The sequence below is a fragment of the Rhinolophus sinicus genome, linkage group LG05 (genome assembly GCF_036562045.2).
Source record: "Rhinolophus sinicus isolate RSC01 linkage group LG05, ASM3656204v1, whole genome shotgun sequence".
In the NCBI taxonomy this organism is placed as follows: Eukaryota; Metazoa; Chordata; class Mammalia; order Chiroptera; family Rhinolophidae; genus Rhinolophus; species Rhinolophus sinicus.
This window is the reverse complement of record NC_133755.1, coordinates 150,341,335-150,355,194: the sequence shown is the minus strand read 5'-3', so window position 1 is coordinate 150,355,194 and position 13,860 is coordinate 150,341,335. Positions and strand designations below refer to the sequence as shown.

General features: G+C 36.8%; 1 protein-coding gene across 6 annotated transcripts in view; it reads right to left on the bottom strand.

The window, feature by feature from the left end:
• Nucleotides 1-780: 780 nt before the first annotated feature.
• NKAIN2 (sodium/potassium transporting ATPase interacting 2) overlaps nucleotides 781-13,860 on the bottom strand; it is an 866,607-nt gene continuing 853,527 nt past the window's right edge. For 5 of the 6 annotated variants that reach the window (XR_012496739.1, XR_012496736.1, XR_012496740.1 and 2 more), the window contains 3 exons: nucleotides 7,385-7,466; nucleotides 6,655-6,743; nucleotides 781-3,212 (listed from right to left, as the gene is read on the bottom strand). Coding sequence is in view for 1 of the 6 variants with exons in the window: in XM_074333530.1 (XP_074189631.1) it covers nucleotides 3,203-3,212; nucleotides 7,385-7,466 (92 nt within the window). In the remaining 5 variants the exon portion in view is untranslated. The remainder of the gene's footprint in view (nucleotides 3,213-6,654; nucleotides 6,744-7,384; nucleotides 7,467-13,860) is intronic. The other variant, XM_074333530.1, reaches the window with a different exon arrangement.

Sequence of the window (13,860 nt, the reverse complement as noted above, 5' to 3'; positions counted from 1 at the left end):
CTGATCTTCAGCTTCTTGAATGCTGCCTCAAAGCCTTCCTTGTTTTCACCAGTTTGGGCATTTCGGCTTCTGGGGGCTGGTGTGTGCCTGTGTACAGTGAGAGAAAGGACACAACCCACCAGCAGCCTCAGCCTGCGGCCTCCTGTCCCTTTAATCCATACAGTGAACCTCAGCTGAAATTGTGGTTGGACAATCACAAATGCCAGGGGTTAATCTTTTCTATTTGCCTACCTTACCCCAACATGCTTCACTAGAGTCACTGTCAAAGACTATGTCATCAAGGGGCAATAAATGAGCATTTTACATAAATTATTTTAAATAATTTGGTGTATAAAACATGAAAAAGCCTACCTACGTTAACCAAAGGTTTTTAATATAGTTCCTTAATACCTCTGTCAGCTTTAGACTGATGTTAACTCTAAATTCCACATAGAGGTAGGGAAAAAAAAGAAAAAGACCCCAAATGACAGCAAGTCTATTCCAGGCAGTCTTGTAAAAATAAATAAATAAATAAATAAATAAATAAATAAATAAAAGCCCCAAACTCCCAAAAACAAAAAAACAAAACACAGTGTCAGGAGATAATGGAAGTACGTGTTACTATGTGACTGAGCTAAAATGGTGCCATGACCGGGCATTTTCGTTTTACTGTTGACACATCTGTGCTTGGAATGGAATATCAGCATTGTCTCCATGTAAGTTTAATAGGCTTATCCTGTCGATGACATAATCAAGTACACCGTGAAAAGGATCAGGGGCTTCCAGGGATGGCTCCAAAACTTAATTGTTTTTCCATTTATTTTTAAAATGCAAATTACACTAGTAAGTCAAAAAAATCACTCTGTTAAAAATACATTCAGAATTAACAAACGCAAAAAAAGAAAAAAAGACACATCAGGATTGTAACTCTTGCCTTCTGAATATTAGGTTTATAACAAAAGCTCAGCCTAGAAAAATAGCATTCTTCACCGGATTTTGAGGAGGATACAGCTATACAACTTAGATGTTTTCCAGATTTAATCACACTACTGTGCTCACTGCTCCCAAAAAAAGACCTGTCCACTTTTTAGTAGTCAACAACTGTTTTTTGAAATTTTGGTGGTGATGATAGTAGTGATTTAGTGGTAACTTGACTGCAACTTAAAGCAGGAATATGAGGTCTTATTCTCTGTGCATTTCAATCTCCATCCATATAACATGTCCTAGAAGGTGGAATCTTATCAGAACATGAATGTACAGTGAAACCTCATTTTAATAGTCACATCAATAATTACATTGGAATAGTTTCTGGCATGTATAGTATTTATATTTTAAGAATCAAAGGACAATACATTGGTAAATATTTTCTCATACATTAAACATGCATGTCACTATAAAATCATTAGATGAGGTTTCACTGACATGTTTGTAATTTTATGTTTTGTACATGTATGTATGGACAAACATATACAAGCCACTGAGAAATTCAAGCACAAGTGCTGGAACCTTTTCCGTAGTTTATGTTCCAATAGGAACCTTTGTTCCTTTATCATTTTCAAATGTATATGCGTGTACTTGTATATCATAGACATCCATGCAACACATTAATGGGACTGGTTTATGTAGCTCTGGATGGGCTAAGGTCCAAAGTAGGTTAACCCAATAACCGAAACGTCATAGCAACCAAGAGAAAATGTTGTTCTATGCCAATTTATACCTTTGCCAGTCTGAATTTCACTGTATTTAAAGATGGTGTATTCATTTAAAAAAACTGATTTTAGTGTTTCAGGTGGATCCAAGAAAAATATGACTCATCTGAGTTCCTGACAAGCCTGAGCTATGTTTTCTACTAATGAAAACCAAATAATGCTTGAATATATTGAACAAAATTTCCTAGGAATTCAGAATATTCCATAAACACATTGACCTACTATTAAGTTTCCAAAGGCATCTTGTTGCCAACTACGTTAACAGCACAGTTTTTCTGCCACAATAATACAAGAGGATTAAAATACACTCTAACACACAACGAATCCCCCAATTACCACGAAGGGATCTCAAATATTTCACCAAGGTAACTATTGCTCCCGCCCCGCCCACCCAAAAAATAATCTCATACGCTGAAGTTAGGAAAAAAAGTTCACCTACATAGGGTCTTCAATTTGAATTAGATATAAAAGAGTAAACATAGCTAATACATATTCAGTTGGCCTCTGTTGATAGAAATCCACAGTTGTTTCTGTGTTAGTAAAAGACATTTGTAGATACTTATAGACTTATAAAAGCACATGGAGTGCGATAAATAAGATCAGTGAGTTACGCCATTTCTGCTTTCTGCTTCCAGTAGATTGAGTTTAGTAGATTAAGTTTTACTTTGTCCCACTTAACCGCATCAGAAGACCATATTTAAGAATTATAAAGATGATTTATTATTGTTGTGATTATTGTTACTTGTCTCTTTTTGGCCACTGCGGAGGCTCAATGGTAAAGCACTTTGCTGACAGCTGGCAGTTTTCATCCACAGACACACTGGAGCTGCTGGGCTATCCAGTCTTGTTTCTTGATTTAAAACACACAGACTCGAACTCATTCGGAATTAATAGCAGTGTGTTAGCCTAAAGGAAGTGACTTGGGGATGTCTGCACTGAGATTCTTGGGCACACAACTTAGGTGGGTTAAGGCAAGTATGTACGTACAGCCTTTAGGGCAAACAAACTGCCGTTTCAGACTTCAGTTACAAGGTCATCATGGCATGTTTTGTTTGTTTTTGCAATTATATTGCCTACATAGCCGTGGTACTATCAAGACTTATGGAGTGCAGAAGGCAGGACTCTCAAGCTACTGTGCCCTGGGTGACTTCGCAGCTTGCAGAGGCCCACTGAGTGGGTTGCAGAGAAGTCAGTGATGGCCAGCAGAGGGCACCAACACGTCTCCTTTTAAACTTTCCAAAGGCCTGGAAGAAGGAAGCCCGCTTTCAGGAAATCCAAGATGGGCGTGTCCTGCATATTTGTTTCAGTTATACAGAGGAGGCCAAGTGGAATTGGTGTGTGTGTGTGTGTGTGTGTGTGTGTGCCCCAGTGTATGTGGAGGCTTTGTGTTTGTTTTGTTAACATGTATAGATATTTAAAATCAGTTGCTTCTTGCTCTTCATAAAATGCAGGAGGCCACTGGGAAACAAGTTTTTTTGAAAGGTCCAAGAGCTGACATTCTGAAGCCATCTGTATCATTTTGACCTGAGAGAGAGAAAGCAAAGATGCTTTTAATCAAAGGGGGAAGCGCAGCACCTTTTGTCACCTCTCTAAGCATAAGAGCAAGCAAAAAAAAAAAAAACAACAACAACAAAAAAAAACCCTCCAAGCCCAATTGTGCTTTTAAATAGACAATTTTCCTCTCTTTTTCTTTTTTCTCGGTGCAACCTCCTGGATAGAAAGGCCACTTATAGTAATTTAAAATCCATTTCTGGGACAAATGAAATGAATATGTATTGCTGTACAGTTAAATTTCGAGAAAGAAGGTGATGTTTTCAAATGTTGTCTAATAGACCGTGGGACATTCTCACAGTTTATACTGCAGGGAGCCCAACCAGATCTCTATTTATTATGGCACATAGGTCAGTGCTAGTCAAAGCAGCTATTTTCTTAGAAAAGGGGAATGCTTTTGTGCAACAACTTCGTAGAGATTGTTGGATTGTTGGTTTCAGAGAGGCTTACCAAACTATAAGACAACAATGAATGAAAACCTTTCCTTTTTAGATGATTATAGGTAATCTGAAGAATTATAGGCCAAGAACATTTACCAAATGTAACTGCAAAAAAAAAAAAAAAGGAAAAAAAAAAAGACGACTGTCTGTAGGAGTGGACACAGGACCGTGAGTGGGTCAGTTAGGCAGTGTTTTCAAAGCTCTAACCAGGCTCTCTGCCTCAGAAGATTTGCTGGGATAATGGAAGTCCCATGGCTCAAACTACACATCACTTTTCAGCATTTGCTCTCCTTCTAAGGAACAGCTTTTACTTCCAGTTGCTATGTAATACTGTCAGGGTGCTTGGACTGGCCCGTGATGTTCAGTTACGCTTACTTTATGAGACTTATTTATAGCAGGTTGACAGGAGAAGGTACACCCTGAAGGACAAAGATATAGGAGACACTCAGGTCTCTGCTGCTCGGCAGGGGACGAGGTTTATGCATGAGTCAGCTTTGTTTTTTTCATAGGATTTGAGTAGGCAGCAGCTCTCCAGTGATTGATTTTGAGGTCTACAAAGTTGAAAAGGCCCTTCTTCATTCAACACTGCATAATGTGAAATCAAAAGGGAATAAAATAAATGAAGGAAAGGGGGAGGGGTGCAGGCATGGATGGAATTATGGCTGCTAAGTTAGTGTGAAGAAGTACAACTGAACTAAGAGTCGGGAAACCAGGTTGATATTTGGGGCTGCACAACTGCCAAGTTGTGTGACCTTGTATTCCTTCCTCTTGATTCAGGTTCCTTATTTGTAAAATAAAATCTTAGTGTTCTAGTCTTTGAGGCCCCTAGGGGATGTTTTGTGGAAGTGATGGTAGTCATATTTTGGCTGGTGATTTATTACATACCTTAAGTATTTCTAAATTCCTAAATTTGAATTCCATTAAATATTTAACTTATTTCATGAGCAGTAAGAGTTGAAAGCTCTTATATAATTTTACCATTCCTTAGCAGTAAAGAAGAAAACGATATTTTTATTCCTTTTGCTTTATCATTTAAAGTACTCTATTTAACAAATCACAGAAAGTTTTGTCCTCAAACAATTTGGTGCTGGATATTAAATTTGCAGAGTCTGCTGTTGAAAGACAACATTAGAATTATAAATGCCTGTTTTGAAATAAGTAGTTGATGATATAAAATTAACATTCTTATATTTTTATTATAGCCAACGCTTACAATAAATTACAATTAATTTAGTATAGCTTGATCATATTTATTGATTATTCCTATTTACCAACACAATGAAATGCTGCATGATAAAAATGTTACATGATATTGTCAGAAGCAAGCAATGGTAGATGTCCTGGTTTACTCTTGATCACAAACATATTGTTACATGTTACTTGGCCTAGTATTATATGAGATATATTATTTCCAGAGGAAATCCTTTGGGAATGAAATATAGTATATAATGATTTCTGACTTGATAAAGTCTTTTCATGAATAATGGTTAACATAAGCATGTTCCTAGTACTAATAAATTATGTTTACTAAGCACATACTGTATGGTACACCCTATGTTTTATATGCTTTACACGCATTATTTCATTTAGATTGAGAACAATTATATGAAGTATGTATGTTATCATCTCTATTTTGAGGCGAGGAAACTTAGGCTTTGTGAGAATAAATAAAGTTATTCAAATACAGTTATATGTCCAAGTTCATAAGGAATTTTATCTCAGGCTGTTTGCAATAAGTCATCTTAACCACTTTTCCATACCACTTTGCCTTTATTTTTAATAGGCTACTTTAACATACAGCTATGATATAATATTGAGAAGAATGGCAAAGTAGTTAAAGGATTTATCTTTTGTTGTTGTTGTTATTAAGCTATCTAATCTTCCTGGGAAGATAAGGAAAAGTATGATATAAATAGAAACAACTGTAATATAGGGCAAAAGAAAAAAGATAAGTAACAGAGGAAAAGAGATTAAGAAATGTTTCATAAAGGAAATATATTTTAAGATTTAATTTGAAGGTTAGTGGGGTTTCAAAGAGTGGAATTTGAAAAAAAAGATGTTTATGTCAAGAAAACAGCATGAACAATTGGAAAAATACATGTCATATTTGCACAAGGCAAGAGTTCTATTAGGTTGGTGTAAAAGTAATTGTGGGTTTTGCAATTATTTTTAACCTTTTAAACTGCAATTACTTTTGCACCAACCTAATAGTTTGCCTGAAAAAAAAAGTGGCTAAGAGGAGACATAAGACAATTTAAGCCCTCAATAGATTATCAGCTTCTGGAGGACTGGGGCCAGTTTTTAGTCATCATTCCGTTTTCCTAGCGTGTCCTAGCATCACCCGCATATTGTTGAGGCTCAAAAGTTATTAAAGGTTGAAGAGACTAGATAACATTTCAATGAGACTTTGGGGCCAGATCAGCACAGTTTCAGCCTATGGTAAGGAGTTTGGACTTTGTTCAGTAGGTAATAGGGAGTCATTGATAATTTGGGGACAGGGGAATGAAATTATCAGAGTTATACTTTAGGAAGATTAATCTGACAGCCTTATGGAAGATGGGATGGGAGTTCTAAAATAAAGAGAATGGAAAACTTAAGGTCATGAGTGCAGAATTAGGACAGCGGTTGTAAGACGGGATAGGTGATATACTGTTTACAGAGGGAATGCTTTGAGTGGCATATAGTGTTGACTGATATCTGAACTGATAAAGTCGTTTTTATGAGAGGTGTTACCAAATAGGGAACTACAAGGGACACAAAGAAAAATTCAAGTAGGATGCATAGATCATTCCCTTTTAAAAAAGGAGCTTATAAAGGTCCATATAAAGATTACTTTAATCTCTCCACAAATCCATTTATTACCCTACACACTAACAATATTAAAAGGGAAAATGATTCAATGGTGAAGGACAACAATGACAAACACATATCTTCAAAAAGAGAAGCTCACATTTCAAAATGAATTGGAATCTTACTTTCTATTTTGATCTTCGCTTGCAATTCAGCATATCACTTGATGCTGATATATAGAATTTGTTATCAGTTGTTATCCAAGGGAATTTGCCTAAACACAGATATAAAAATCAGGCTCTGATTGTATGTCTGCTCTCTTGAGTGCTAGAGTTAAGGGTCTGATAAGTTTCAGTGCTAATACTATGTTTCATTTTCAGTTTTAATATCAGAAAAATTATAGAGAAAGAGTATTGCTCAGTTTTTGATTTTTAACACTATGTATAACTAGACTGATAGCTTATCATTTATCATCCAAATGAGAACACTTTTGAGAGAAATGGGGGGTGCTGGTAGTGATTGTACCAGGACAACCTGTGTAAACTCAGACTATCCTGGGAAAATCAAAACATATGGTTTATATATAGTACATATAACTATATATAATGTTATATCATCTTCAAAATATACACTTTTTGGGTAACTCAAAAAAGTAATATATTATATAGGTTTTTTTGTAGCCATGTACAACTAAAAGTAACTTGAGCTATGGCATTTCTGATAAGTTAAATTTAAAAAAAAATTATGAAGAAAATGTTATTAGAATTATCCCAGACAAAACAATATGAATAGAAGAGAAAATACTGAAAGTATAGAACTGAAAAAAAGTTGCATGCCATCTATTTTGTGCCACAAGACTGTTTCTTAACCAGTTTTTAGTATCCCAGAAGAATACCTCCCAAGTAGAATACTTACATGTACATAGGCTGTAGTTGTAAATGAGATGTCTTCTGAGGCCCTTGATAGCCATAAGAATCAAAGCCACCTATGAAATCAACTGAAAAGGGACAATTGCCGCCATTAATTAACTTTTCAGAAGACATAAGCTATTCATGATCATGGCCTGACACAGTGGCCTAATATGAACCTTTTAATAATCTAGTAAACCAGAAGTGACTAATTGTGGAAGAAAAAAAGATAGTTCCCTCAAGATAGTGATTCACCCCCTGCCCCAACTGTGAGATGCAATTATTGCTTTACAAGAATCTATTCACTTGGGAGAAGAATGTATGTACTCTTCTCAAGCTAGCAAAACCTAATTGTAGTAATAAAATTCACTTGCATGTTAAAGACGCTATATGTCTTTTTGGTTAGTGTGGAGATTTTCTGCAACACATCACAAATGTAAAAAATAATGATGGGGCAAGCACATGTATCTATTAGCAATTTAAAACACTAGTAATAACACTATACACTGTGATTGTTAAGTACAAGGTGCTATAGTGAAGCTCATGAAAATTAACTCAACATGGCTGTCCCTGCCATTGTGGTTTATAATCTGAAATAATCAATCACAAATAAAGATGTGGAGCTAGGTCTAGCCAAACATTCAAATGCAGTATATACCTAGATATTTAACGTACAATAAGACATAACAAGAGTTACTATGGTAGATTATATTTTCCAAAATGGCTATAACAATATCTCCATTTCAAATGTGCTTACAATGTAACCTTGACACACCTCCCATTCAGTGGTTTGGGTCCCTTCCTCTTGAACCTGAATAGACTTTTGTGGCTGCTTTGATCAATAGAGTATGCTAGAAGTGACACTATGTGACTTCCAAGTCTAGATCCTAAAACTGTCATGGACTCCCCTCTTGTTCTTTTGGGATGCCCTCTCTTGGAGCATTGTCACCAGGCCCAAATTAGCCCACATGGAGAGAACAATGGAGAACCCATGGATCGTATTTTAATACCCTGATCTCAGGCTAGCTGAGATCCCAACAGATACCCAATATCAACACCCAGATCTGTGAGGAAAAAATGCCTCCAAATAATTTCAGCCCCTAGCTGTTGAGTCAGCCGTCTTAGTATCTTCTCAGCTGAGGCCAGGGATTTAGGAATCAGAGACAAGACATCCTCATTGTGCCTTGTCTGAATTCTTAACCTGCGGAATCCACGAGCATACTAAAAGGTTGTTTTACACACACTGTTTGGGTAGCAGTAGTAACTGGAACAGTAAATACTGAGAGTACTATGAAAAAGTTTTGTTTTTTCTTTTCCATTCCTGGATATAGAGGTTGTGTGGTGGGGGGTAAAAGAGGCAAACCAACAAAAAGGTTGACAAGATAGTTGGCAGGAAGGAGAAAGAAAGGGGAATAGAGACTGAAGTAGGATGCCCTAGGATAGCTTCACTCTTTCAAGTATCTTATTCTATTGGCTTAGTTTTGCCTAATTCTGGTTTTATTTATAATATCCTAAGTGTTACAGGCAGAAATTGGAGAAAGGTGTGAAGTACCATAAACTCCATTATGTCCATTTTTCCGTTTAGTGGGGGAATTATTTTTTAATAGATTTTATTTTTTAGAGCAGTTTTTGGTTTATGGCAAAATTGAGCAGAAAGTAGTTCTCATGTACCTCCTCTCCCCACACACTTGCACCCTCCCCTCCTATCAACATCCTCACCAGGGTGGTACATGTGCTACAGTCAGTGAACCCACATTGACACGTCATTATCACCCAAAGTCCAGAGTTTACATCAGGGTTCACTGTTGGTGTTTTATATTCTATGGGTTTTGACAAATCTATAATAATATGTATCCACAAATTTAGTATCATATAGAATCGTTTCATTGCCCTGAAAAAACACTGTTCTTTGCCTTTTTATTCCTGCTTCTCCCCTAATCTCTAGCAACCACTGATCTTTCAACTGTCTCCATAGTTTTGCCTTTTTCAGAATGTCATGTAGTCGGACTCCTACAGTGTGTAGCTTTTTCTGATTTCCTTTTCACTTACTCATATGCATTTCAAGTGCCTCCATGTCTACTTGTAGTTTAATATCTCATTTCTTTCTACTGTGAAAACCCTTTTATTCAAGGCAGACTTTCTCTTCTCATAAAAAAATAGACTAGTATAAAAAAAGAGACCCTGATGTTAGAAGGATCAGGGTTTAAATATTAGTTTGACCACTTGCCTGCTGTGTGACCTTAGACAAATCTCTTGACATCGCTGAAAAAAGGGATGATAATACTTATTTCATACACTTGGTGTGAGGATAAAATAAGATAATGAATGCAGAGCTCTGGGTGAGAGACATATGGTGTGTAAGAAGAACACTAAAAGCCCCTGAAAAAATTTAGGACTCTTCTAAGCCCATGCAGTAAGGAGAAATAAAAAAGACAAAATGTTTAATTTGGGACAACTTTGAAACTACACCAAGTATTTTATAGAAGATGAATTAAAAGAGAGTGAATCTCTTTTGTTTTCGAATTGCTCACATTTGTCTTTAGCTAATATAAGCTGTACCAGAAGAGCTATGTAATAATTGAAAGACAACTATATTTAATGGCTATGTTTTGAGAAATTATTGTCCATGACTGCAGATAGTGCCTAAATTCTTGTTCATTTGGGTTTGCTCTTGTCGACACTGACACTTAATTAAGGATTGATTTGCTGAGAGATATTCACAGTTTTAGAGTTTTCTTGTTCTGAGATTCCCTTTCAGTATGATGGTCCACACACTAGTGCTGGAGAACAGAGTGGATTAGGGTAGACGAAGAAGATCAGGGCAGATGTAAACAGTAAGTTCTCCACTGATACGGAGATCCAAGTCAAGCTCAGGTTTATTAGTGTTGGTGTTGCTTAAGAATATTTCCTTACCTTGTTTCTAGGCATTTCAGATGGATGGCAGAAAAAGCCAGATGGCAATTATAAGCCAAAGAATATGGAGTGAACCAAGGGATAACCTGATGGAACCAAGGTGAAGCTTCAAGTCCAACAGACACTGTGTTTCCCTGAAAATCAGACCTACCCCGAAAATAAGCCCCAGTTAAGATAGTCAGCCAGACGGACACATTTAATGCATTATGACGATGTTCCAGAAAAAGATAATATGGCTGTATTTGAATAAATGTAGATTGTTGTACATGAAAAAAATACGACATTCCCTGAAAATATGCCCTAATGAGTCTTTTGGAGCAAAAATTAATATAAGACCCGGTCTTATTTTTGGGGAAACACGGTAGAATCATGGCCAAAAATGGGAAACAAAGCTTGAGTCTGAAACGATGTACCTTCCTAAGACATGAGAAAAGGCCAGAAGGGAAATGAGTGTGCCCTCAGTGTGTGTTGCAAATGGAGCTTGAGTTGTCTGGGGCTTGCTCTTCTTAGCCATGACCTGTCTGCTGTGTGGGTTGGTAGAACTGGCTTACAGCTACTCAGTTGAGGACAATAGCACTAAAGCTCCGGTGGCAGGATTGCAAATGTCCTGATCATTCACATCAGCCAGGACCATGGAAACTGGGGACTTGCTGGGATTTTAGACATGAATTTCTTTCTCCTTACCTGGTTTTATTTTGCTTCATTGCAACCTATCTCCAACAGCAGGTGATTCAGAACCAAGATGAGAAAAGAAGAGGCTCTAACTGTAATCAGGATGGATTTTTACCATTTCACTCATGGAGTGAGGGAAGGTTAATATTTAAACCAGAATCAAAAATAAAAATAAAATACATTCGGGTGGCCGGTTGGCTCAGTGGTTGGAGAGAAGTGCTCATAACGCCAGGATCGCCTTCGATTCCCACATGGGCCAGTGAGAAACAACAGCTTGAGCTTGGAGCTGAGCTGCCAATGGGAGGCTGGATGGTTCACTGGTTAGAGTGCAGTGCTCATAACACCAAGGTCGTCAGTTTGATTCCCACATGGGCCAGTGAGAAACAACAGCTTGAGCTTGGAGCTGAGCTGCCAATGGGAGGCTGGATGGTTCACTGGTTAGAGTGCAGTGCTCATAACACCAAGGTCGTCAGTTTGATTCCCACATGGGCCATTGAGCTGCGCCCTCCATAACTAGATTGAAAATAACAACTTGACATGGAGCTGATGGGTCCTGGAAAACACACCGTCCCCCAATACTCCCCAAAGAAAATAAAAAATAAAATAAAATACATTCCTGACATTGCAAAATACTTGATTCCTACAGTCCTGTCAGGAGATATCATTTATCTTCACAGTATTGTTGTGAGGAGGGTAGGAGTAATTATCTTCATTTTACAGATAAATACAGATTTATTGGACTACGTGGGACAACACACCAGCTCAGGATGGGACTAGAAGACAGGCATTCTCTTTTCTTACTAAATATATTGAGAAAGCATTTCTGTTTTTGACTCATGTCATTCTAGAAAAGTTCTGGAATGTTATCAAAGGTTTTGCATCATGTTTTGGATTAAATCTCAAATCTTTAGGCTTTCCTTTTCCTTTTATTATTCATTTTTAAAAAATTTAGAGTTCTTCATTTGAGTTTCTGTTGGTTGTAGATGTCTCCCTTTGTTATTTATTCTCCAGCATCTTTTCTCTGTTTTATTTTTTAAAGAAAATTTACTCCTTCATCTTTGTCCTATCTCCAATTTAATATTCTCAGAATATTCTGATGTGAACAATAATCAAAGAAAAGCTACCTGTGCTGGATTTGCTAGTAATAGTTATGAATAAGAAGTTTTGATTTTCTATAATGTATCTTTAAGAGGTGATAAGGTAAGCTTCTTTCAAGGTTTAGTTCATTTCCTTTGTGTCTGATAAATTGTGCAGACATCATATAAACATTGAAGCAGTCCATTCTTCTGGAAATTATGTATTTTCTCAGTCTCGTCTTGTGTAACTCTGATTACAGTGATGGTGTTCAAAGTAAGGAGAGATGTTTTCCTTAAAGCCACTTGGTGTACTATGTTATCTCAATGCTTTGTTTTCAATGCTTATCAGAAAATGTGAAAGACAGAGGAAATATTGAAGGCTTGAATTAGAAATAGGGGACTGAGAAAGGACAGATGAGAATGAGTGCAAGATAAATGGAGAAAGAGGTAGAAAACCTAGGACATGCCACGTTTTTGAATATGGGGGAAGGGGAAGAAAAGGCAAGATGCGAAGTTCACTCAGAAATTATTTGTCTAGGAGAATGTGGCTGCCTTTACCAGAACAAAAAAGAATGTCAGGAGGGAGTTGGTGTTTGGCTTCATTTGGAAATGTAGTGTTTAAGTTGTAAGTGGCACATACAAGTGGCAAAAGCCAGGAAACACTGGGAAAAAGGGAAATGTAATTAATTGGTGCAAAGTGAATTGGGGACTTGCTGGGATTTTAGACATGGATTTCTTTCTCCTTACCTGGTTTTATTTTGCTTCATTGCAACCTATCTCCACCTGACATGTTATAAATCTACTTGTTTATTTGTTGTTTCTATCACTATAGTGTAACCTGCATGAGAAGTACTGTTTACTAGTGTTTATTACAGTCGCTCCAGAACCCAGAGCGTAGTCTGGCTCATAAAAGACCCTCAGTATAGATTTACTGAATGAACTCTTTAGATGCTATAGGTTATAAAGAAAAATAAGGCAATTGACTGGAGCATGAAAAAACTTCTAAGTGCAATTTGACTGGTTATTTCTACCCTTTCCTCGTTAAGGACTTGAATGATAATAAAGAGAAAACCTCTTATAGAAGATCTGGAATGTGAGCTGTTGTCTGGGTCTTGTGAGATTAAAAAAAAACAAAAATGTTTTGTTTTTGGATACCAGTAGGGAGAAGCCACCACTGTAGTCTCTTTGATCTAGAGGAGTGGAAGGAAAGAAGCTAGGACATCCTTTAGCATCAAAATGACTAGGGTGAGAGGGTCATTCATTAATGAATGCTATTGAGTGTTGCAAATGTTGAGAATTGGTGCAAAAAACACTTTTCTCTCTCTGGCCAATTTATAGCATGTTAAACAGGTACATAACTGGGCAGAAATTGAAAAAATAAAATTTGTACTTGCTTACACTTTGCCTCATTGGAGGTATTTGCCTTGGGTCCTCTGAAGACAACTTAGGACTATTACGTTTTCTTTGCAGTTGCTACAGAGTTTTCTCTTTGCCTCAGCTTTCCTATCTGCAATATGGGTATGTTTACATCTGATCAGTGGAGGCATAGAGAGGTCCAATTATTTTAAATTAGTAAAGCACCATATCAGTTTAAGAACTATGATTTAATAGCACTAATAACAGTATGATTTTGAAACTACCGAGTAAGAGAAGAGTGCTTTTTGAATAAATATTCTTTGCTAAAATACATTCCCTGTTGTGAGCTTCCCTTTTATTTAAACATTTTATTCATGAACATTGAGTCCAGCAAACCTAAAGCTGCCTTTTTAAATACATGCTGGCAATGAGGTATTGTAAAATAAAACTGTATCTTGGTTGTTAA